We start from the raw sequence: 25,406 nt of genomic DNA, 5'->3' as shown, positions 1-25,406 counted from the left end.
TTTGTTTCATATTACTTGTTTATTTGGTCTAGATTCTCTACTTTATCTCCAGGTCCTGACATTCTAGCTTCTGCTGGGTTCATTCTACTAGTGAGCCTCTCTCCTTTGAGTTTCTAGTTTTCTTATTGGGTTTTTCAGTTCCATCTTCATTTCTGTTTAAGTCTCTTCTATGTTTCTATTTTTTCACTGATTTCATTTGTAAGTCCTAGATTGACTTTGTCATTTCCCATCAGCCTATGTTTGTGTTTTCTTGGGCATCACTCATGCATATTCTTCTTAAGATGTTTCTCCTTGATTTTATTTGGTCTTCTTAAACTCTTTAAAGTTTTTAATAAAGTTTGTGATTTTTCTTTTAAATTCTGTGCCCTGGTAATTGTCAAACATTTTTGAAGGATTGGTGGTTTTGGAGGTGAGATGCTGGCTTGATCTTCCATGTTGTTTGTATTGTTTGCTGTGAGATCTGGGCATGTTAGTTCAGTTTCTCATATGGACAGAGAAGGTTAGGGCAGAAGAGAGGATGTGTAGGCAGGTTGGGCCTAGAAGTTGGAAATGGTTTAGGTGGAATAAAGTCAGATGGACAGAGGTTACTGGGAATAAAGTCAGATGTAGAAGTTGTACCTTCTGGTCCAAGCCTGAAGTATGATCTGTCTGGGTGCAGAGATTGGATATGGTGTAGGAGGAGCCTGTGGGTTGGGGAGGCAGGCAGGGCAGGTCATGGAGGAAGCCTAGAGATTGGTTGTGGCCCAGGCAAAGGTGTCCAGACTAGGCTGAGCCACTATATGTGGGACCTGGGCTAGATCTGGCAGGTTGGTAGGCATGAACATAAGGGAGGATCAGTGGGTTGTCTTTCTTGTTTTTTTGTCTTGGAGCAGGATGGGGGTGCCTTGGGCTGAAGACTGCTCAGACAGCCTTCCCATGGAGAAACATAACAGAGCTCCTGAGGACAAGACCTTGGGTGTGAATGTGTAGAAGTCTCTGCCTGCCATTGTATTCCATAACAGCTCCACCCAGACCCCAACACATGCTGTGAGCCAGGAAAGGAATGTGGATGAATCAGCAGAGCCTTGGGGGTGTAAGCAGGCCCACATAGCCTCCTTCTAGTGATCTTGGTTAATCTCCATTAGCCCTGGCATCTCTATGGCCATCCATCTTCTTTTTTTATTCTTTAATCAAAAAAGGAAATTTTATGAAATAAGAGATTTCATTATAATTCCACAATGCACATATTATACTTCAAAATTTCCCCTATTATCTTTCTTATCACCCTTTCACACACCTCTTTCCATGTTCCACACCCTAATAATCCTTTTACTTTCATGCCCTCTGCCTCAGGGCCAACTCTACATGTGATATTTGTCTTTGTGAGTATGGCTTATGTGCTTAACACAATTATCTCAGGTTCTATCCATTTCCCTACAGAGAATGTAATCTCATTCTTTCTGGCTATGACTCCTTGTGTGCACAAGCCACATTTTCTTTATCTATTCATCTGTTGGTGGCACCCAGGCTGACTACATGACCTGGCTATTACAAACACAATAGACATGGGCATGCAAGTATCTCTTTAGTAAGCTGACTTTGATTGTTTGGAATAGAAACCCAAAAGAGGTATAGCTGGATCATAGTTTTTCTGAGGAACTGCCATGTTGACTTCTAAATTGGATAGACTAATTTACATTCACCTCAATAGTATGTAAGATGGCTTTTTGCCTTGTGTCTTTACTAACATTTGTTGGGTTTTGTTTCTTGTTAATAGATATTCTGATTGGGGTGAGATGGAATCTCAGTGTCATTTTGATTTGTATTTCCATGACCATTGACAATATTGAGCATGTCTAATGTATCTAATGGTCAGTTGTATGTAGCTGGAGTTTTTCCTGCCTGGCCCACAGTCAGGACAAATCTCTCTTACCCGCCAGTCCCACAGTCACTCAGACCCAATCAAGTAAGCACACAGAGACTTATATTGTTTACAAACTGTATGGCCGTGGCAGGCTTCTTGTTATCTACTTCTTCTATCTTAAATTAACCCATTTCTATTAATCTTGATTTTTTTTACCATTTGATTCGTAGCTTACCAGTACCCTTACATCTTTCTTGTCATGGCGGGGGCTGAGAGACTTATATTGTTTACAAACTGTATGGCCGTGGCAGGCTTCTTGTTATCTACTTCTTCTATCTTAAATTAACCCATTTCTATTAATCTTGATTTTTTTTTACCATTTGATTCGTAGCTTACCAGTACCCTTACATCTTTCTTGTCATGGCGGGGGGCTGGCAGTGTCTCTCTCCTCTGCCTTCTACTTCCCAGAATTCTCTTCTCTGCTTGTCCCACCTATACTTCCTGCCTGGCTACTGGCCAATCAGTGTTTTATTTTAACCAATCAGAGCAATACATTTGACATACCTGAATATCCCACAGCAGTTGTATTTCTCACAGACAATGCCTTCTCTGCTAGAGATAGCCTGCCATGAACAGTAGTTTGCCTTTCCTATTTTGCCTTTCCTTTCCAACATGCCTTTCTGGAACTCTGTGCTTACATATGCAGAATTAAGTTTTTCTCATCCAGATCACCATTCTCATCCTCCTGTCTGTTCATTGTTCATTAACTGTGTTGTGTCCAGTTTTCTAGCTGGGCAGTGTGCCTACAGAGGTCAAAATTAGCATTATTAGTGTTTTCATCCACTTGGTGCAGTATGTAGTAGGAACTCAATCCCCTTGTTAAAAGAACCGGTGACTAAATAAATGAACATAGTAGAGGAAGGCATTGCTGGGCTGTAAGTTTGTAAACAGTGCTCAGTGGTCCTGGAATGACAGGAAAGAGGCATCATTTTCTGTGGTCACCTGTTGACATTTTCTAGTAAAGAAGAACACTGACACATGCTGAGTGTTGATGAGTGATGGGGTCCTTAAGGATTAAGCAGAACTATTCAGAGGACAGTAGTGAAGTAGCTCCTAGCTTTCCTTTCTGAGGATTGGCTTTTCCATCCACTTTAGTCTTCTCTAGCACTTAAAATTTCTCCTGTCTCCTTCCTTACACTTTCATAGATGCTTAAGCATTTCCTTTTTAACAAAGAAAACAATCAAGAACCCTCTCATTTCCTTTGAAAGACTATGACTGAATCTGTGATGGTCACTGTTCCATCAGGTCCATACCTACATGTGGAGTATTTTGGTCTTCTCAAGGAATTGTCACCATAGTCTATGAAGTGCTTGCAAACAGGGTAGGGAATAACATTAAACATTATGGGATAGTTAGGCTCAAAGAATATTGGCTATCGATCAAAACTATTCTTGGTGACTGTCTTCCGTTGCCTCATCTTCCATCAGGCTTCCACTGTGGATGATGATCTAGCTAACCAGCCTCTTTGCTGCATCTGGACTTGCTGAACTCCCTCTCCATCAGGCCCTTTACATAAAATCATGACATTTGCTTGGAAGCTCCCTCACTCCTATCCTTACACAACTGATTGTGCTTGTCTCTCATTTCACATTGGTTTTTCTTCCCCAGCAAGGTCAAAATCGATCACTGCAGTGCTCAGGAACTCAAGAATTTCTACTTCTAGTGTCCATCATGGCCATATTTTCACTTATTTCTGCATTATTTTTATCCACTGCTAGATTGTAAGTTCTGTATTTTATTTTTTCCCATACAAATGTATTCTCAACTTCTACATAGCCCTTGGCTTTAATGAACAAAGGAATGAACAAAAGATATGAAGTACAACTTCAGCGAACACAAAGTTCAGAAGTATGTGAAAGGAACCCCTAGTTTAGACAGTGGCAGGAAAAACAACAAGGTAAAGGACTTAGTGCATAGTCAGAATGAGCGTGCAGTGACTATGATGGGCCATGGTCACATACTGTAGGCAGAAATTTCTCTCTTGCCTACCAGTTCCCAAATACCTGGCAGCCACTTCCTAAGTAGTTAATTCAGAGGCTTAATATTACTTATAAATGCTCAGCTGGTAGCTCAGGCTTATTACTGACTAGCTCTTACATTTAAATTAACCCATAATTCTTATCTATGTTTAGCCACATGGCTTGGTACCTTTTCTCAGAGCGGCATTCTCATCTTGCTTCTTCTGTGTCTGATTCTGCCCTTATTCTTTTCAGGATTTTCCAAGTCTGGTCACCTCAGTCTATACTTCCTGCCTGGCTACTGGCCAATCAGCATTTTATTAAACCAATTTGAGTGACAAATCTTTACAGCATACAAGAGCATTATCCCATAGCACACAGACACTGGTACACAGTCAAAATGAACTTTCAGTAACTGCTGTGGGCCATGGTCACCTACATTGCTGTTACTTCTATTAGCTTCAGGTCAGCCTCATCCTGTCTGGATTGATACTTCTCTGGTAGTTGACAGAAACAATGTGTTTAATCACCAGATCAAGATTCAGAAAGACACCAGGCCAGTTTCTACAAATGTTGTTGAATACCTCTTACTTATCCTATGTTCTAACTTTTAGAGAGAGCCCAGAGGTTCCTCCTCTCTTCCAGAATAGCCAGAAGAGAAAGAACTTGTCTTAGTGTGAGGAAGAAAGGAAGCAACCCAAGCTGGGGCTGGGCTGAGCCGGCATCCTTTCTCTACCCCTTGATTTGAACAGTGCCTTCTATTTCATTGTTGTTTCTTTCCTACTGAGTGGGCCATCAGGTGGGAATGTCTGCATGAGTTCCTGAAAGTTCTACAGAACCATTCTCCTCCAGGGTTGTCACTGTAAGGTTTGGTAGCTTATACTTTACTTTGGATTAGAAATAGATCTTTTGCTTGGCACTTTTTCAGTACATCATGGTATGGGGAAGCACCTAGCAGAAAATACAGCCATGTGTCAGCAGATGAGGCACAGTGCTAGACTCTGGACTATTACAATGAGTCAGATAGGGTTCCTGGCCACACAGATCTTAAACCTCACCATGTAGTAAGCCAGATGACTTTTTTAAGATCAAACAATCATGGAAATAAATGTAAGATGAAAGAGTCCTGACTGTAATATTAAGAAACAAAAACAAAATCAAGAGCATTATAATATACTATTAACTTGAAGTGGAAATCTAGTGTGATGTGGCAACTTGGAAAGTCTGTGTATTATCAGTCTGTGTTGATGAAAATAGGTATGCTATGTGGTTCAAATGAGGTAATAGTCTGGTTATAGTTAGGGCTGGTCAGTCTGTAGCTAGAGTATTGTGTTTTCTTCTGGACACCACGTTTGCCACATTCTAAAGGAACAAATTAGAGGGTTGGTCAGGATAGCAAAGGGCCTGGAAATCATCATACAGGGAACTGAAGGACCTGGTGATGCTTAGTCTAGGAAATAAAGAATTAGATGGGAGACATATGCCTGTTTTCAAAGGTTTGTTATATTGATAGGAGTGTGAGTCAACTCATGCACTGTCCAGAAAGTACTTCTGGGACAGAATGAATGGGTGGAGAGGATCTTTAGTTCAAAATGAGCAGAAACTTTGCTCAGCACTTCATATTCTGTCATCCCTTTTGCTTCCCCTCCCAGAAGCAAGAACTTTGAAGATGTCTTTCTCTTTTCTAGTGACCTCATACCTCTGCCCGCTCCATGCCACTGTAACAGAACCAAAGTGTAGAGTCTCCTTCTACATCCGTGACTGGCAATGTTGACCAACAGCATTAGGACAAAGACTTTACAGAAGTGACACTTTAACTGTTCATCAAAGCCTCCTCCAACAAGACAGGTGAAGAATGAGGGAGGAGGAAACCAGCATGTGGGTTACTGGATATGTTGAAGACAGTGGGTTAAGTGTATCCCTAGGACCTGACACCACTTGTCATGGTGCAGAGTGTCTTGGTGAAAAGAAATCAATGGCCAGCTTCATCCCACAGTCCCTATGGATGGTAGGTTGTTTTTGTTGTTTTTAACTTTTTTATTTCACTGGGGTCTGGTTATTCTGCTTTAATCACCTCTTTATTGCTCTGAGTAGGACTAAGCCTTACACAATGAATAAAATAACTGAAAAACTTCTTCCACTTGAAAAAAAAAAAGAAACACACACACACACACAAAAACAGTTTTGTGACTCACCCCATATAAACCACAACCCAATAAAGCCACGATTAAAGCGGATGTCAACTAAATCTCTCAATGACTGGGGTTTCGCTTTCTGTTTTCACGCGTCACCCAAGTCCTTTGATGGATGTTGGGCCCTCTTGCTCAGGGCTCTTGGTTCTTTTATCACTCTCCTTCCACAGACCTCAGGCCTGCGATTGCTCAGCAGAATCCTGGCTAACAGGAGGTGGAGGGAAGGCTTCCTGGAGCACATGGAGCAAAGTCAGGAAAATGACCCCAGTGAAGGTAAGCCCAGCGGAAGATTATCGGCAAGCTCATGGCTTTTCCAGCTGGACTGCTTGCCTGTGTTGGCTCCAAGGCTACTGGAGTAAGTGATCAAAGGCCACAGGGAAGGACTTTTACCCACATTTTTGTCTTCTGGCTCTTGCTCTGGGTAGAACCACTTTGTGAAATTTAAAACAACAGCAGCAACAACAGTGAAACTCCAGTCTCTGAAACAACATATTTTCCCAGAAATGAGGCTTATGGTCCATGGCACCATTTACCTGCATGTAAACCACAGAGTTAATACATGACTTCTGGCACACACAGGCATGTTTATGTTGATTCTAATGCTATGAGAAACTATTAATGTGGAGTACTCACTGGCCATGTGGTCTGATAAACTTTGGGTGGTTTGAATTCTTTGCAATAATTCTTCAGCAAATCTCCTCTTAGGGCAGTCATAAGGCTCATTTTTATTGTGTCCATGATCTCTTACCCAAAATAGTGATATTTTTATGTACTGGATCAAAGGAAGATTGTGATTATAGCAGGGACTATTATGAAACCAGAAAGGAGCCAACTAAAGAGAGAAGGGATAGAGTGGGTTATTTTTAAATGGCATGCTTCAAATATGACTGACTGTAAATAAACTGTATATTGCCCTTTGAGGGTAAGAGCCTGAAGTGGAAACACCACATATGGCCATCGGGAGATCTGGTGTGGGACTTATGAATGTTCCAAGGGACTCTAGATATGGTCTGGCTATGGACTTCTTCGGCTTCAAGCCTCAGAAGACAGGCTTTTTCCGAGCACTGGAAACTATTTGTTTCATACATTGAAATGTGGCATTTTTCATTTTTACAGCTATTACTGGTGTCTGTAGAAAGAACTATGTAAATTGTCCTGGGTTCAGTGCAAATAACCCCTCTGTGAAGCTGTAGGATGGTCCAAAAGTCATCTGAAAAGAGTGACATTTCGTTTGGTTATCTAGAAGATAAATTGAAGAGAGGGACTTGTTCAGAATCATGTAAAGATGGAGAGCTATGCAATGCTTCCATGGCGATATTCTGTTTGTGGACCAAGTCTTTTGTTCCCTCCAAGTAGGACCATGCTTGGTGCTGTGCGGCAGGTTGCTTCTCCTGACCCCACGCTGTTTCCTATAACCCAAGTCTACCTCCAGTTTCCATTTGCTATGAGTTCCTGCTTTGGGGGGACTCGGCTGTCACTCACACCACCACATTCTTCCTGGTGTGCTATTGGTCTGATGGGCCCCGTTCTGACATCTGCCTTTCCAGGAAGGACAGCAGAGCTGACCTTGGAGGACGTGGGCCAGGAGATTTAAGATCAGATTCCCAGGACTGCTACCGAAGTCCAACCTAGACTCTAAGAACAAGGAAAATGAACCTCACCAAAGTTCCTGGGTGAGAAATGAGGACCAGCCCACTGAGAAACCAAGTAGAGTCCCAGGCCTGGCTGTTCAAAGTGTGGGCCTGAGAGCAACACTGTTGGCATCATTGGGAGTGGTGCTTAGAATATAGACGCTCAGCTCCCAGTCCCCACTTGACACGTTAGACCTCTGGGTGCTTTAGGTGAACTTAAAATCTTGAGAAGTACATCTCAGAGAACCCAAGGCAAGGTCAAAGTCAGGGTTGGTTGAGGGATCTTAGTAGGGTTGGGAATGAGAGCAGGTCAGAAGAAAGCAGGGGGAGACATGGGAGGGGCAGGGGTGATGACTGCCAACACCAGGATGTTTGAAGCTGCCTTCACAAGCTGTGGGTATGTGGTTATGTGGTATGCTGATATATCTAGACTGTAAATAGGGTCTGAATCCTCTAGTCAGCCTCTGAGACTGTGAAAGACAGAGACCCATCTTACTCCTTCATCTACTCCAGACCTGCCATGACATCCCATAGCTCCAAGACATTCTTTGTTGAACTGAATAGGGTCCCCCAGGAACCCCACTAGTCATCTATCTTGAGTTTATTGTCGTATAAAGTCACTCATCTTGGGTTCTGTATCTCCCTCAGGAATCTCCTGGTGAAATAACAATACTTGGGTGTTTTCTCTAGCACAAGTCAAAGCCAAACAAAATGCCCTACCAGGTCACAGAAGATCTGGCACCACATCCCCTGAGAGTTCAGGCAGTGCTCCAAAAGAACTCATGAGAGTTTATCTGCTAATGTGCAATTTGTGCAAAAAAGCCAATGAACCTGCTGGCTCCCATGATGGCTGTCTGAAAAGCCAGTGCCCAGATGCCAAATTCAGAGGTGTGCTTTGTATTTGGAGAGACGGAATGGCCAGCCCCCTCCAGGTTTCAGGAGAGGGCTCTGTGCACAGCATCCTCCAAAACTGGCAAGAGTTAACGCTAAGGTGCAGCTGCAGGAATGTGAAGCTGGAGAGCTAGCTCAGGGAATTGCTATTGCAATCAGAGGACAGCCCAAGTCAGAGTTCCAAAGCCCTTTGAAGGGATGCCAGCTCGGACACATGTTTCCAATTATCATATGCAATCTCAAGGCAGTGTGCAAGCTGCACTTTCATTATGTCAAAGAGAAAGGAAGGGTGAGGGTGAGATAAAGCGGGGAGAGGCCGCCAGGCTGGAGACTGAGCTTTGCTGTGGCACCAAATGGTAGCCGGGCACAGAGTGAGCCACCAACGTAAGTCCGTCTGGGAGCCCAAGGTGTGTGGCAGCTACTCTGAGAGCCTTTGTTTTCTTTTTTCATTCTGAGGGTGGAGGAGATCCAGCTGACACAGCCACAGAGGGCCATGTCTCTAGGAAACCTGACCATCTCTTTGGTATTGGGTCTGACTACAGATAAGATCCTGTGAAAACTTCACAGGGACATCCACTGTGTCCAGCCACAGGGTTTCAGGTTATTTCTTAAATTTCTCCGAGGTTCGTATTTCCACCAGGAGTTGGTTCCTTTGTTTGATGTAACTCAGGAGGCAAGAGAATAGACAGCTCCTTCTCCTCTCCAGGGTTGGCCGTTCTTAGGCTGAGTTTTGCCTCTTTCTCGTTCTGAACCAAGTTCTAGCCCAAGAGACCATTGTCCTCAAGTTTGTTTTCCAAACACAGACCAAGAGATTTTCCTCAAAGAAGTCTCCCAGGCATATCCCTTCCACACCATTGCCTCTTAGGACATGCTCATCATTTGGAACGGCTATTTGGCTGATCCACGTGTTAGTTACTCTGTGTTTTTAAGTAAGTTTGTAGAGGCATGGGGGCCTAGAATGTGTACTTTCTGGCTTCTTAGCTCTCAAAAGTTATTTACACATACATGCATACTCATATTTACAAATACATTTTGTGTATAGCTGTGTCTTCATATATTATATTTACATATGTACATGTACGCACCTGTAGCTGTGTGTTTTTACCTGTTTTGTATGCAATAATTGGCGCTGGACTATGTGTTTTATTAGACAACACAGAGTTTCCATTACCACCCTCATTTTGCATGTAAGAGAAGTGACAGAGCAAGAAGGAGCTTGCCAGTGCCATTCCACCAAGCTAATGGTGAAGCCAGGCATGGACACTGACAGTCTGGTCACAATCCTCATAACGTCTCCCTCTGAAAGCCACTCAGCTGTCTCCCATGCTATGTACCCAGGAAATGTCACTTGGACTATTATTCCATAGTTTGCTGATATAGGGGGCCTGTAGGGAAGAGGAGACACTGCAGGATTGGTGGCTGCGAAGAGAAAGGCAAGAACTAAGTTATGCCTTACCTGCCTTGTGACACTGCTTCAGCAGTCATTTGCCTGCTGCCTGCAAGATTGGGTCCTGGTGTGGAAGAGAGGTGGCTGGAACACACCCCTAACACCAGGAAGAAAGCCTGCGTGTACAGGAGTCTCCTCAGGTCACTGCTGTGGTTAAGTCTACTCAAGTTTGGCCCCTGGGCCCCCCAGTCTCTTCTGCAAGCCCAGAAGAACTTTGGGGAGGTCAGAGATTTTTATTTGCCAATCCAAGTGAAACGCAGCAAAACACACTATGCATGCTTGACATGTGGAAACTCTAGGAGCCAGTGGTTGACAAATGTACCAGCCTTAACGAGCAAACATCCCAGAGAAGGCAGAGCTGGATGCAAGCCTTCCTGGCTTCATCAGGTGGTTATTTTAGCTTCAGAGCCTGGAGGCTAGCTCATAACTAATCCATGCAAGGTGTTGAGCCCTGTGCCTGGTACACGGTGAGCAAGCTCTCAGTAGGTGCTAAGAAGTACTATTAGTACCACTCACTATTACTAGTTGGAAGGAACCAACCATATAGTTGTAACACTGGCAGCTGATGAACTTACCTGCCTCATGGAAAACCACTCCACCATATCCTAAGGGCTTTCTAATGTTCAGATGACTCTAGTTTTCAAAACACATTTCTTAAATGCTAGTTCTTAACATGCATACATGCATACATGTACATACACACACAAGCATATATATAATCTTAGTTATTTCTAGACTTTCTGAGTACTTAACACACAGACTCTGGAACTTCTGGAGCCTACATGATCTCCATGAACCCAGATTCAGGTAGGATCTGCTGAGGGAAGTGCCGTTCTTCTCCTATCCTTCTGAGCCCAGCTGTACACATCTGGATACCATGATGCCCACCAAGAAGAGGGCGTCTCTCCCCATCTGTGCACCCTCCGGTAAACAAACATCCAGTGAGCCCTGGCACGGTTCTTCCTCCCCTAAGTCAGCACAGGGTTGCTCACACCTATGGCTTCTGACCCTTGCCTGGGGCTTAACTGGTTTCATGGCTTTGCTTCCGGCTCGCAGCCCTGCGGTTATTTTCATTTCATGGCTGCCCGGCTTAAGAGGTGCTGTGCCTTGCCAGCATTTACAGATAGGACTGAGGGAGCCAGCTCTTGAACTCAGCTCTGCTGCCATCATCCCAGAACTTGTCCCCTGACAGGGGGCTGCTTCCTCTCCACCATGGGCAGCTGATGACTTTGACTCTGTGTGGCCCAGTGCCTCCCACTGTCCTGTCCCTATCTTTGGTAGGAAGACTATGCGTTCCAGATAACCCATGCTTCCCCTGGGTTTTGCTTTTCTGGTCTATTTCTTTCTCCTTTCCCCAGAGTCAGGCCAGGCATCCCAGATGTGGCAGAACCTGCCCTCTATCCTCTACTCCAGGTCTGAGGCAGGACTTCCTCTGCAGTGCTTAAAATTTTGGGTGCACTCCTGTGGTCCACAGGATCAAACCTAGCCATTTGGAGGTGCTGAAAACCTGTGACTATCTCTGCCTTCTGTTAGGAGCACAACCACCTTTGGAAGAGGCTGGGGGTGGGGGAGAAGTCCAAGGGACAAACTGGGACTCTAAGCAGAATCAGACGACCCAGTGCTGTCCGTCTGCTCCTGGAACCAGACGAGGTGTCAAAAAAGGATCTTGGAGAGAGGCTGGGCTGGGCCACAGTGGGAACAGTGGGTTGGTGCTAGTTTTCTGTGGCAGGTTAGAGAATGCCTTCAGATGGAAGAAGCTGCCCATAGGAGAGGTAAACTGAGGTAGAAAAGCCATAGGAAGAAATGGAGGGAAGAGCATGAGATGGGCCCCTGCTTCTCTAACAATGTAACAGGAGGTTTGGAGCTGCTTTTTCCTCATGCTCAAGTGGTTAGGACCCTGGCCATGTAGTGACCTCTCAGGGAGAGTCAAAACAGGCTGCTGGAACTCCACACAGGAGAAGTGTTCAAGCTGTGGCAAGGCCCAGGCCTGGGTTGGGTTTGTACTGCTTACTCTGATCAGGCAAACTGACAGCCCCTCGTTCTGTGTGAAAACACTGCTTCCACATCAGGACCCCAGTGTTTACCTCAAGCACAGTTTGCCTTTAGGGGAACAGTGGTGCTGTAGGGGCAGGAGACCCATGTCTGCCAATAACTGTAGAACTTTTGTGGAAATGGGGTGCCCTCCATCAACCCATTTTCATTAGAGATTCAGATGCCAAGTTAGCCCTGTAAGCAGGCCACGGGAGCCAATGGTATTCTTCAGATACCCCCAAAGAATCTGTCAGCACTGGGCACAGTCTCTAGGGGTGGCTTTGCTGGTGTAGCCACTCAGAGGCACAGCTGCTCTGCCTAGAAGCTTCCAGAATGTCTCCCTCACCACCACTCTCCTCATGTCCAGGATTTGGCAGGTCTCCTATAAAGAGAAAGGCCTTTATAATCTATCTGTTCATGAGAGGGTCCTGAAACTTCCGAGGCCATGGAACTGGAACCCTGAAAAACCCACAGACACAGGCCAGTGGGAGGGCTCCCTTTGTCTGACAGAGCATCTCAGCACAGAATGTTCTGGTTAGTGTTTCTTGAACATAAATCTTTATTCCAATTGCAGTAGCTGTGATAGGGGAAAAAATCTATCATATTTCATTCCACTTTTACCCTAATCAAATGGTTCTCACTCCAAAGCTCTCTGAGTTTCCAATTTACCCTAGCTGAATGAGGGTGGGGGTGGGGCAGGGCAGTGATGGTTGTGGAGGAAATGAATGTAACCAGTTCCCTTTTCAGCCAATGGACACTTTGGGATATATATTACATTATATATATATATATATATATATATATATATATATATATATATTTATATATTACATTATTATATATTATATATAAACAGAGTAAGTGTTGTCATCCTTGGAGGAGAGGTATGGTTAAAAATTTCTGTGTGATGTTTCCTATTCTAGGGACAGAATTGTGACTTGAGGTAAACAACAACAACAATAAAAAAAACAGGATGAAGGAGAAGGTGACGACTTAGAGCTATCACACCCTGCTCCACGGAGGATTCTGCAGCCTCTCTGTTACCTTTACTGCTCTTGAGACAGTGGTCACAAACACATTAAAAAAAAAATTACCCCTTCCCCAAAACTACCCAGGACACTGGCTGTCCTGGAGGCAAGGGCTTTGGTAGAGGATAGACACACACACACACACACACACACACACACACACACACACACACACACACCAAATCCATTGCCTCTCTTTCTGCCTTTCTGTTTCCTTTCCTGTTGGGAGGAGCAGAAAGCAGCTGTGCCCACCTGACTTGACCTCTCTCCCCCCCATCTTCCTGGACATTTTAGTCCTGCTACACTTATCTTTATCTGTTCTAACCCAGCTCTCATCTCCACAGGCCTTGTGGGCCCAACCAGCTCTGGTCACTTGTGGAAAACATCTCAGTAAGAACGAAAATTTTTCAAAAGTTCATTTCTGTCTGGTCACTGGCTTTCTAGTTGGAAGCAGATGCCAGGGTGCTAGGGTCACTCTCAGTTGCTGCTGGAGCTGTTCATGGAGACGAGAAGTTTGGAAGCCCTACTGTTTTCTTGGGGTAGGGATGTTTTCTTGCAGGGAGCCACAGGGGAATAGCAGAGAAATAACCACCATGCTATGGTAATCTTAACATGAAATCAGACCTGCCATGTCAGGCCTCAGGAAATGATTTTGTTACAGCTCCTTCAGACTGCCTACCTGACAGAAAGCAGCCGAAAGGTCTTCTAAGAAGCCTCCCCTTACCCCCACAGGGAGTTCCCAGTAGCCTCCAAAAACTAGCCTGGGTCTCTGAGAGGTGGGAGGCCTCCTGTGCACATAGCAACCTGCTTTGTTACCAGTCTCAAATATCCTCCCTCCTCAAGTGAGACAATCAAGGTTCATGGATCCATGAGCAGATACTGCAAGGATTTGGTAGACTTGGCTCTAGAATGTAGAGCAGAGCCTGCAGGCTGACTCCCCTGGCTAATCATGCTGCGCAACAGGGTAGTAGTGTCTGAAACCAGTTAGCGGGCCCTAGAGCAGTGCTGGCTGGGAATGAGGGCCACAAATGGGCTTTGGAGCCAGGAGAGGCTGGGGACAGATCATTCTGCACTCTCCCAAAACTTGTGGGTCTTCTTACTGAGAAAAAGGACTCAAGTGCGGGTACACAGGATGCTTTGAAAATTTAATAAATAATGACTTTTAAAATTGTATAAACGATAAATTACCATGCAGTCCTTATAATTTAAAATAATTTACAGGCTGAGGTAGGGAGGGGCCCAGGAGGGTGTGGAGGGGGCAGGTCGGGGAGGGGCTGCCAGCGGGTCAGCCTCTTCTTGCAGCCTTCCTGCTGAGCACACACACACAGGCTGTGTCTATCCGGATGAACCTCCAGGCAGCCTGCTTGTCGTCTGTCGTCAAGGCCTTGACAAAGGTGTGGGTTGTGGTACAGTATGAGTTCCAGTGCTTGGAGTCAATGCCCCGGCAGCCACTCTCAACGGGGTTGGGGGCTCGGCACTTGGTCTCAAAAAAGTACTGTTTGAATACACTGTTGTTAATGTTCACCTCGCCCAGCACTGTCACCTCCTTGCCCTTGATGTCCGTGGCTGTGGTCTTATCCCCAACCCACACACTGACACTGTCACACACTGAGAACTCCCCCATGTGGAAGACTGGGTGGGTGGATGAGCGCTTGCTCCTGTGAGTCCTGTTGAAGGAGATTGTACCATGGGCCTGGAAGTCCAGATCCAGAGTGTCCGAAGAGGTGGGTGGGGGCTGGGTGCTAAACAGCACACGGGGTGAACGGAGTCTCCGCTTCTTAAACAGTCTGGGGTCCACAGTGATGTTGCGGGTCTGCCCTGTGACGCGGGCAGCTATTGGTGCCGCAGGGGCGCTGCGGGCTCTGCGGAGGGCTGTGTCAAGGGAATGCTGAAGTTTAGTCCAGTGGGCTTGGGGGACGGAGTCTCCTTCTGGGACATTGCTATCTGTGTATGGTTCTGCCTGTACGCCGATCAAAAAAGCTGTGATCAGAGTGTAGAACAACATGGACATTACGCTATGCACCTGGAATGACAAAGACAGATAGATTACTCAGGGGAGCCGCGCTAAGCATTGTCAGTGTCCGGCTCCCTCACGGGGGCCCTTCCGAGACGATGCCAGGAGGCTGCACCGGTGGGCAATGGGTGAGGAGATCCTGGACGCCTAAGTACGGCACTTAGGAGAGTGAGGTGTGATGGCAGCAATCACACTGGCATGGCTGGCATTAACCAGAGCAGCCTGCGTGGTGGTTCTGTTCTGGGAAGCAACGGGACCCTTGAAATCCTGCCTAGGAAGTTGAGGTCTCCCTCACAGAGTCCTTTGGGCTCTCTGACTGCCAGCTTGGAGGGCGGTGGTGCCTGCACCCTGAATGGCATTCCCTTGGGAAGGTTCTGGAAGTGCTGCAAGGAACATGTCCGGAAGCCCCATCACTGGATTTGTTCCTCACGCAGCAGCTCTGAGCCTGGAGACTAGTTCTTCCACAAAGCACCACACTTCCCTGAAGTCTCTGAGGGTTAGGAGGGTTAGGGATTGCCATCTTTCTTTCGCATACAAGGAAGCCATCCACAGGGAATCATGCCAGAAGCTAGACCAGAGGGCGGCTCCAAAACAACCCTTACCAAGCCAGTCTGTTTCCTCCCTCCTTTCTCTCTTCCACTTTTAAAAGCAATTCCTTTATTTTTATTGCTTGCTCTTAGGTGAGCAGCAGAGACCGAACACCAGGCTCAATCGGGCTCACCCTGAGCACCACTAGAGTCAACTCTGCTCTGGGGACCATTGTCTTCCCATACTGAACACCAATTCACATCTGTAGAGGTGGATAAAGGCCACCTCCCAGGTGAAGCCCCTCCCGCTCTCCGTCGGCTCAGGACTCTCCTGGACAGTGTTTTCCATATTCTCATCTTCCTGCACTGATGGATCATTTTGCCTCCTCCTCCTCTATAGTTTCAGCCTAGTTTGTATATTTCCTACCTCTTGATGCTTTCTCAGGTAACTCTAGCAGAAATGTTCCCTCTGTTTGTCTGTCCGTCTGTCTCTCTATGTGGGTATATGTGTGTATGCATGTGTCTGCATGCATATATATGTGTATATTCCTTCCTGGTAAATCTATATAATGAACAACTAGCCTTAGGATTGAGAGAACCTTGGACATCCAGCCCAAATACTTGTTAGCAGAAAAAAGCCATTTAATCTACTGCAGCTTGGTTTCCTTGTGGGCAGTAAACTCTCTTCTCCAGGGTGAATATTTGGATTATGTGTGTGTTGATTCTTGAGTTATCATATCTCTCTTAAGACAAGGACTTTCTCTTTTTTAGCTCTGCTGTTCACTCTCGGAGCACCTTCCATGCCTGGGCGCTTTCATAGAACAGTGTTCTCACTCTCAGACTTCTCTAAAGCATGTATCTGGGCTTGTCCACTTCCTGGCTGTGTTGTCTTAGAGGACAGAGCCGTGTTGAACCCACTTGGGTGGAAGGTCCTCCGTCACTATGTGGATGTCTTTCTTGTCTTTCACAGCAGACTGTATTACCTTTACCTGGTGTGGGCATTCATTCCCACGTCTATCTCCCTCCCTGGTGGTGCTTTAGAAGTCATGTGACTTCCATTGCCATCACTGCATGCACATGCACAATGTCTGGGATGTTCCAGTTTCTCAAGAAATATAAGAAGAATGGGGAGAATACTGAATGGACGTGTCAGAGAAGCCCACCCTTTTGTTCACTTTCCACCATAGTCATGGGTCCTTTGACTGTGCCCAAGGCTACACGCTGCCTTCCAATCAACATTCAGCCAGTGAATTCCATACAATGCTGTACTTCTTGGTGGGATCCAAGAAGGAAACAACCACATTCTTTTCTCTCGGCTTCCTTTGAAGAGTGTCTGGTCGCTCCCCTTCTCCAGCCATCCGTGCAGAGGATGAGGCACTCTACCTGAGCCTTGGATTCCCCTACCAGATCTGATGGCTAAAGGTCTTGCTGGTGATTGTCTTGCCAGCTCTGACAGGATTGACGGTTCTTTTGGCAGTGAATCTGGCCTTTTATGTTTGTTCCTCTTTTTGTTTCGCTACTTTCTTTGCGGTACATGTTATCTTTCATCAGGTAAATTAAGGCAGAAGACACAGAACTGAAACCCAGACTTTTATACCCAAATTGGTAACACCTGTTAGAACTGGAGCAGGAACTGCAGAAAAATTGACTGGAGTTTAGGGTTTCAACAGAAATAAAGCTGGCCTTGCTCTGTGGTTTCCATGGTCTCCTTCTGCAGGCTCACCATCTCCCGAGGAGACTGCTGATGCCCCATAGCTACATCCCTAGCCAAGCTGTCCCCTGGGGCACTCTCTGGACCCTCAACTTGCCAACAGTACCTCTCCATGGATGTTGGCAATCTCAGTGCAAGGCATCACTGAACAAAGTCTTCATGCTCAAGCCCACCATCATCTCATCTTTGTCTTGTGTATCAGTAGCAGCCGCCCAATTGTGGACCACTTGGTGCCTTCCAAATCAGTTCCACAGTCACTGTCTCTACTGCTCCTGGTTCTCGTTCTCCTCAACGGCATCTTCACGTTTTGCTTTTCTATTGCTAGCACCATTATGCTTTCCTTTGCCAGCTGCAAACCTCAGCTCACCCTGGACTCTGTTCCCAGCCCTTCCCCTAGTCTTCTGAGTAATCTTTGAGTTCTGTGGGAGTGGCAGTCCTCAACGATGTAACTTCTCTCCAGTCTCACTTCTTTGTCCCTGGTTCGGGTCGTGGGGCCTCCTACCTGAGGTTCCAGACCTTCATCTCTCTTATTCCAGTTCCCTGACTTCCCCATTAAAGTTCTTAATGCATTGCTCTAGCCCTAGGGCCTTGGCCAAAGGAGTCAATGGTGAGCCCTTAGTCTATGGATCTGGAATGGATAGCTCAGCCAGGCAACAGCCCCACCTCCTCCAATAACCTCACATTTCTTCATTCCAGGCAGAAGAGCTCCTGCCTTCCCTGTGCTTAGCCACTCTTGCTCTGGCTTTGGGGTCTTCCCTCCAGGTATGCTCCCTCTGCACCCCTCGCCCCTTTATGCTCTCCCTGTCTCCCATCAGAATCCATCCTGTTGTCTCTCAATATACCAACTTCAATGGCATCGCTCCAATAGCACCCGACTCTAAGCATAAAACCCCTCCCTGGTACACCTGTCCTGTGGCAGGTGTGTTCTCTTATCCTCTCTGACAGAGGGAGAGCTCTCATAGACAGAAAACTGTCTGCTTATTGCTGTTGCCTGTGGCACCTCCACCTCCAGAAACCACGGTGTGTGGGGATACCTCTTTCCTTTTGAGTTCCCCACCTGAGTGTTGATGTTAAGGTGTCTCTAAACTCTGACTTTGATCTTTTAAGGAGTTGTTAAGTTTTCTACTCTGTATAGCACTTGCTCGTTCCACAAAACAACTCCACAAAGTTCTAAACGTCTAATGCTATCTGTGTATTTGCTGTTGGGTCAACCCACGTTCCCCACGGTCATTCAATGGCAATAGAGATTTGCATCATGGACAGACAGTTCATTAAGAGTTGAAAATGTCTCAAGCTTCAGTTTTTGACTAAAATCTAATTGGGGGGGTGGGGGGAACCACATTGTTTACTCATACTGATGTGTTCCTATAATCTTTAAAAATTATTAGAAAAGTTTTATAGTCATTGGAAAATATAGAAAAAGAGAGACATGATCCACACTGTTTTCCATTCCAGTGACACAATGCATGGTGTAGGAAAGAGCATCCTCTCCTTGGATGAAGTGAGCCAGGAAGGAGTTGATTCATTTATATTCCACTTTTAAAGCCTGCATCCTGAGCAGGTGACAGCCTTCCATGTAGCTTCAGGGCATGTGTCTAAGTGGGACATTTAGCTGGAGAGACAAGCTCGGGCTCACATGAAGGAACATGTCCATTTCAGGTGTGAATCTTCATTTTGTTATGCTCCTATCTATAAGGGAAGGGAAGTGCCTGGGAAAGAGGAGACTGTCCTCAGGGTAGCTTTGACAAAGCCTCCACCAGGACCCTCTCCCTGGCTGGCAGAATTTTCTATGGATTACCAGCATTTACCTCTATAGTAGGAGATGTTTCTATTCCGGGTGAATACTCTTTACATATGTCTGGCCCTACCTGACTAGCTGATAAAGCTGCCAGACAGAGCTTAACAGTTGATCCTAACTAGTCCTTGTCTCCAGTTGCCAGGAAGCCTACCAGCCAGGCCTGCAGAGCCATGTTATAGAAGGGAGCAAGGTAAATCTGTCTCAGAGAGAGGTGTCAAGAGCTACTCACAGTTCCTGGGCTAGAGATCAGATCTGTGAACCTGGGTCACCAATTGTTGGACAGAGAGGAAATTCTTGTGACCAAGGAAATCCAGCCTCCTCCATCTCACTGGCTGCCATCTGTTCAAGGGGTCACTTCTTGCTTTATACTTGGCTTCCAACCTAAATGTAAATTGGCTGCTATATTCCATTTTAAAACTTAGGAACTCCCAGCTGTTGGAGCCTGCATGGGGTATAAGAATTCTGTGGCTCCCTAACTCCCGAGGGAGGGATCTCTGAGGTGTCCTGGGATGAACACAGATAGCAGTAACAGAACATAGTCCAGCACCTCTGCTGGCATGGCCCACACAGCACTCATGAGGAGGAAGCCCAGTTTTGCAGTGACATCAGAGACTGAATCCCAGGCTATCAAACTTCCAGGCATCAGACGCACCTGGAGGTCTGTTAAGCTGGGTAGCTTTTTCTACTTGTAGAATTGTTGATTCTCTGGGCTTAGGATTCTCTAGGCTTAGGGATGGAAGAAACATGTCAGGCAAGTGACAGATGACGCTGATGTTGCTGATCTGGGGGACACGTTTTGAGTTACGAGACTAGAGGCTGAATGTTCAGGGTAATGTGGCTAGTATGTGTCAGGACCACCCTGCTGCTCAGCCTCTGCATCTTTTTGAGGAGGGAGGCTTGAGGCAGCCTACACTCTGTGATTGATAGTGCATCCTGAGACGCACATACTCTCTCCAACATCCAAAGGAAATTCTCAGATTATGAGTGCTGCCTCCAAGGTACCACAAATCTGGACACAAGGGAACACACTGATGTTTAACTGCTCTCATGTCTGACATCTCAGGTTTTCGAGTATCATGCAGCTATCTATGATCCCGATTCAAGTATGTCTTTATCAAAAAGTGCATAAGATGGCCAAGATGGTGACATGTGGCCAGAGAGCTCTAGAAGGTTCTAGACTCTGTGATTAGCTGGCATTCCTCAGAACAGGTGTGTAAGCTATGGTCATGGGAAGAGAATGTGCTGGTCTGAGTTCCAGAGTCACATCTTATGTCTCAGCAGTCATCACAATCACCCGGGAGTGGGGCTGTGCTCATCCCATTTTATGACCCAGGGAACAGAAGACATGGAGATTACATCACTTGGTCCTGGACACCTGGTAAAGCAGCCAGGCTGCTGCCAGTGTCCAGATTCAGAACTCTTCCCTACTCTTCCACTTAGGCACGAAGAGTGACCATAGACTTTCTGCCTTACAAAGCCACCTGCTCAGACTGCTCTGGGCGAGTGTGTGGAGTGTCTGTCTCATGTTGTCTGTCTACTCAGGGGCTTGTGTTATGTGACTCTTAATGTGTCCCTAGAAGCCGCGGAGCAAGAGGACTTCTTTGAACAAGCCCCATTTGCAGCAGTGTCATGAAGAGCCGTGGCCCTTACTGCCCCATCAGGTCCGACTCCCCTTCCACAACCTGCTCAGCCTTCCCAGTTCCCGGGGAGCCCCCAAGCTTAGCAACCACAGAGCTAGAAGCCCCAGGAAGGCAGCTGTCCCATAGGTACTTACCTCGGAGTGGCCAGGATAAAAAGCTGCGTCCTTAGCAAAGCCTTTATTGGGCCCAGACACTGAGGTGAGCTTGGGTCCAGCATGCCATCCAGCCCCCTGGACTGCACGACCACAGGCCAGAACTCTGTGGAGGAGAGCGGACATTAGACAAGGGTTACCATATTCCCTAGCACATGGGTAGACTCCTGAGCCCTAGACAGAGGGGAAGGAATATCCCAACAGGGCAAGCCCTACATCCAGAGTTCCAGTATTTTAGCAACACTGGGGCCCAGGAAGGAGCAAGAGTCCAGTTGCCAAGATTTCCAGGTCTCTCAGCATTTACAAGCTCTGGGCTTGCATAGCCCTGGTCTTGCATGGCCCAGGTCTTGCACAGCTCTGGTCTTGCATGGCCCAGGTCTTGCACAGCTCTGGTCTTGCTTGGCCCAGGTCTTGCATAGCCCTGGTCTTGCACGGCCCAGGTCTTGCATAGCCCTGGTCTTGCACGGCTCTGGTCTTGCATGGCCCAGGTCTTGCACAGCTCTGGTCTTGCATGGCCCTGGTCTTGCACGGCTCTGGTCTTGCATGGCCCAGGTCTTGCACAGCTCTGGTCTTGCATGGCCCTGCAGTGATCCCTGCCTTTACTAGTTTCAACTTGGACACAGTCCACAGTGGGACTGCACCCAGTGTAGTGGCTTCCAGATCCATACTGGAGTTCTGCTCCAGTGATGCCTAAACTAAAATGAAAATCATTTTGCACACTGCCCAGGTACAGATATAGTAAACCCAACTCCATCCAGCTTTGGTGATGCAATATTACAAATGCAAAAGTCCCAGCAATTCAAACAAGCCAATTCTGTGATGGAAATACAAGATAAACAGTGGGAATGGGACAGACTGACCACTTGACATATCACTCGGATCTCTCACTGAGACACATACGTCAGAGGTCTTGGGGCACTGTGCTAAAAGTCAGATTTCAGAAATGAGAAGCTATGGCAATAACACATTGAGAAAAAAATTATGATTTAGCTTGTAGCTTCTAGAGCCTCTGTTTTCCTCTCACTTCTGTCAACCTGATCTATGCAGGTGCTTCATTCATTCATTCATTCATTCATTCATTTCCTGAGCACCTACTATGTGACAAATGCTATTCTTGGTGCTGGAGGCAGAGCAGTAAATAAAACAGGCAAGTTCATGACCTCTCTTGTGGACTTCACAGTCTAGTATAAATAAATGATTCAGGTTCTGTTCACGCCATGAAGAGAACAGATACGGTGTGATGAGAGAGAAGGGAGGTATAAGAAGCGGTTTAGCCAGCATGCTCAGTGAAGAGTGCCTTGAGGAAGCCGCCCTCGGGTTCACAGCAAGGCATGGAGGACGAGTTGGAAGCTACCCCCAGGTTCACAGCAAGGCATGGAGGACAGAGCATTCCAGGTGGAAGTGAGAGTAAATGCCAAAGCCTTAGAGATAAGTCAAAGCAACTGTGTGTGAAGGAACAGACCTGGGAGGTGAGCTGGGGAGCAGCTAGAACAATCCGAGCCTTGAGGGATGAAGCCAGGAGCTACAGTTGCATCCCTGGGGCCGACAGGAAGGGAGTGGGGGCTTTCAGCAGGACAGTGACGTGGCAATTTTGAAGGATGAATGGATGAACGACTAAGTCAATGAAGAAAGTTAGTAAAGAAAGTTCAAGAATCCCACGTTTGTCCTTATTGTCTGTGCCTTTTGCAGTCCCACAAACCCTTCTTCCAGCCATGCCTTGCTCCACTGTGTGCCCACCATTGCCCCCTTCTTACTGTGGCAGCAGATGTCACAGAAGGCTCCCTGACGAAGCCAAATACCTGGTGGGGAAGAGGGGCCTGAAGGGGGGTGGGGAGTGGGCTGGAGTGGCTTCTGCACAGCCTGGAAGCATCTTTCTGGGATGTTTCTGTCCCTCTTCCTTCCCCACCTTGCTCAATATGCTCCTTTTGTCTTTCAAAAACAGAAAAAACTGATACACAATTGAGAATTCAGACACAGAGAAAACTTGTAATGATCTTCGAACAGTGAGATTCTGTGACAAACAACATCTTGATGCTCTCCAGGGTTGTACTTAGTCTGGAGGAGGGACAGTGGCATGTGCTCTGGGCTTAGGAGGTACGTATTTCTGGTCTCACCACTCAGGGGGAGCTCATCTGTTCCACAGGCCCTTCTGCTGGGGGCTTGGCTGAACTGCACAGCTTGCAAGGTTGGAAGCCACAGACCTGTGTCCTGACCCAAGTCTCTCCAATTCTTGGGTAAGACATCACTCCAAGTGTTAGTTTTTCACCTAAAGGAAAAGTTGCTGGAACAGATGATAACTCAGGTCGCTCTGATTTTAGTCCTCTGTAATTCTAAGACAGTATGAATAAGCAATGCTTTTTCCTACCCTTACACTGAAGTTCATTAACCTCATCAATTAAGCACTGACATTTCAGAGCCTGTGGCAGACACTGTGGAAGGTGCCAGGGACGAGGAGAGAAGCAATACGCAATATTTCCTAGAGGGGAGGAAGGGTTTGCACAAGCTAAGTATTTAACTTAGTGTGACGGTCAGGGTGTGTATTACTCATGAAAGGGAAGCACGGTGGACCTAGGAACCTCTTTTGTCCATTCATGAAGGAGGTAACACCTGAGCAGGATTCTTAAGAATGAATAGGAGTGTATTGCAGAAGAATGGAGAGAAAAACCACTACACAGCCTTTGAGCTCAAGAGCTGACTGGAGGTCTAACCAAGGTCAGAGTGTTGGGGACAGCGAAAGGAGTATGTGACAGGCCTTTGTGTCGGCAGAGGACAGTGAGTTTGGTGATCCCATTGCTGTGGCCTGCTCGCTTGCTGCCCACAGCACACAACAAACTTTTACTTTTAATCTACGGAACAACCAGAGAAGGAAATGTGACCCTGTGTAATTATTCTGGATATTCCTCTATTGGATACCTTCTAATCTAAGCGATTGGAGTGAGAGAGGCTGATGATCTAAATTCTATTTATTCCACAGCTTCTCAGACTTGCCATCTTGGGGGATGGAGTACACACAACCACAAGTTTCCCAGCCATATATCCATAGCCGCTTGCCCAGCCAACACCAGTCTCCTGCCCATACCATACTGGTGCCTGATGGCTCTCTGAGGCTCCTTCCAGCATCTTCCATGCCCTCAGTCTTCTCTCACACAGTGCTGCCACAGCAGTTTGCTGCTGGAAAGAGGGTTTCCTGCCAAGAATGCTGACTGATTTTCATAGGTGGTGCTGTAGTCTCATTCCAGGGAAGGCTGGAGCTCTAACATTAAATCCGAATTTAAATAGTGCCAGTTTCTAATGTGAACACACCAGGGGCAAACAAAGAAAGTCAATGTCTATTTTTAAACTCCTAACTGTTCTCATCATGACTTAAGAAGACATCAGATGGCTCTCACACCTTTGAGAAATGTATGGAAATAGATCACAGGTGATTTACAGACCACCTTATGCTCCTTCTAATCGAACACAATGAAAGAAATACTATAGAAATCAGTTGTGCCTCTGCTAGACCCTGGCCTCTTCTGGCGCATTAACACATAGTACTACAGTATCTTAAAACTTGTTAAAAATGCAAAGTATTGGGCAGCTATCCTGAGTGCTAGAAACAAGACAGCTTGTGATTTAATAAACCTGTTTATTGTATTATTTAAGAATAATCATGTTCCACGCTGGCCTTCCTCTATCTCCAACTTGACTGGATGAAAGTCACCTTGGAGATTGAGATGTTCCCCTGGGTACATCTATGAGGGGATTTCTGGAGAGGATTAATTGAAGTAGAAGATCTGTTCTTAATGTGGGGGGCACTTATCAAGGGTGGATCCAGATATAAACAAGTCCAAGGAAACAGCAGTTGGGAAGACCTGCCTTCCTTTCCTCTTTCAGGGTAAGTGTGTCTATCACAGCCGTGTGACCCTCTGCTGACTTCAGATTTTGGATTCTATAACAGTGGCTCTCCAGGGAACTTCTCTACTTTCTGGTTTGGGACTGGTTTGAAGTCCAAGCTTCATAGACTGAACAGTTACCGGGTTTTTTACTTCTCCAGCAAGCAGGTAGACATTGCTGGGCTACTCAGCACCTATTGTGTAAGCCAATCTAACAAAACCCCTCTTTACTACTTATGTCCTATTTATCCTGTCCCACTAGAGAACCCTGCCTAATACACTCCCCAGAGAGGGAGCGATCCAAGCCAAAGAGGACGACTCAGAGGTGGCCTGCTGCTGTGGACTGCCTACATGACTGGACCTTTCCATCTGGTCCTTTGAACCCATGAACAATCAGCCCAGCGTCTTCTAGAGCTGCAGGGTGGAAGGACTCTTCTGAAGATCCCTGGAAATAAAGTTGTTCATCTGGGTCTCTGATCATTGCTACCCCCATCTCCCCCAGCCCACCCCTTTTCATTCTCTTTAAGTCTCAAAAGTATTGCAGTCAATTCTCATCAAGAAGTTTGGATCAATGGCAAACTGTTAAAGTCCAATCAAAATGTGATTG

The 25,406-nt window shown here is 46.3% G+C and overlaps 1 protein-coding gene across 1 annotated transcript in view; it reads right to left on the bottom strand.

Moving 5' to 3' along the window:
* Positions 1-14,204: 14,204 nt before the first annotated feature.
* The window catches only part of Ngf (nerve growth factor), a 52,662-nt gene continuing 41,460 nt past the window's right edge, over positions 14,205-25,406 (bottom strand). Inside the window, exons 2-3 of the mRNA XM_036191146.1 lie at positions 20,907-21,030; positions 14,205-15,105 (exon numbers count right to left, since the gene is read on the bottom strand). Of these exons, the coding sequence (XP_036047039.1) occupies positions 14,368-15,093 (726 nt within the window). The 5' untranslated portion in view covers positions 15,094-15,105; positions 20,907-21,030 and the 3' untranslated portion in view covers positions 14,205-14,367. The remainder of the gene's footprint in view (positions 15,106-20,906; positions 21,031-25,406) is intronic.

The sequence above is a fragment of the Onychomys torridus genome, chromosome 6 (genome assembly GCF_903995425.1).
Source record: "Onychomys torridus chromosome 6, mOncTor1.1, whole genome shotgun sequence".
Lineage (NCBI taxonomy): Eukaryota > Metazoa > Chordata > Mammalia > Rodentia > Cricetidae > Onychomys > Onychomys torridus.
The sequence above is the reverse complement of the archived record's forward strand: the minus strand, read 5'-3'. Positions and strand labels throughout refer to the sequence as shown.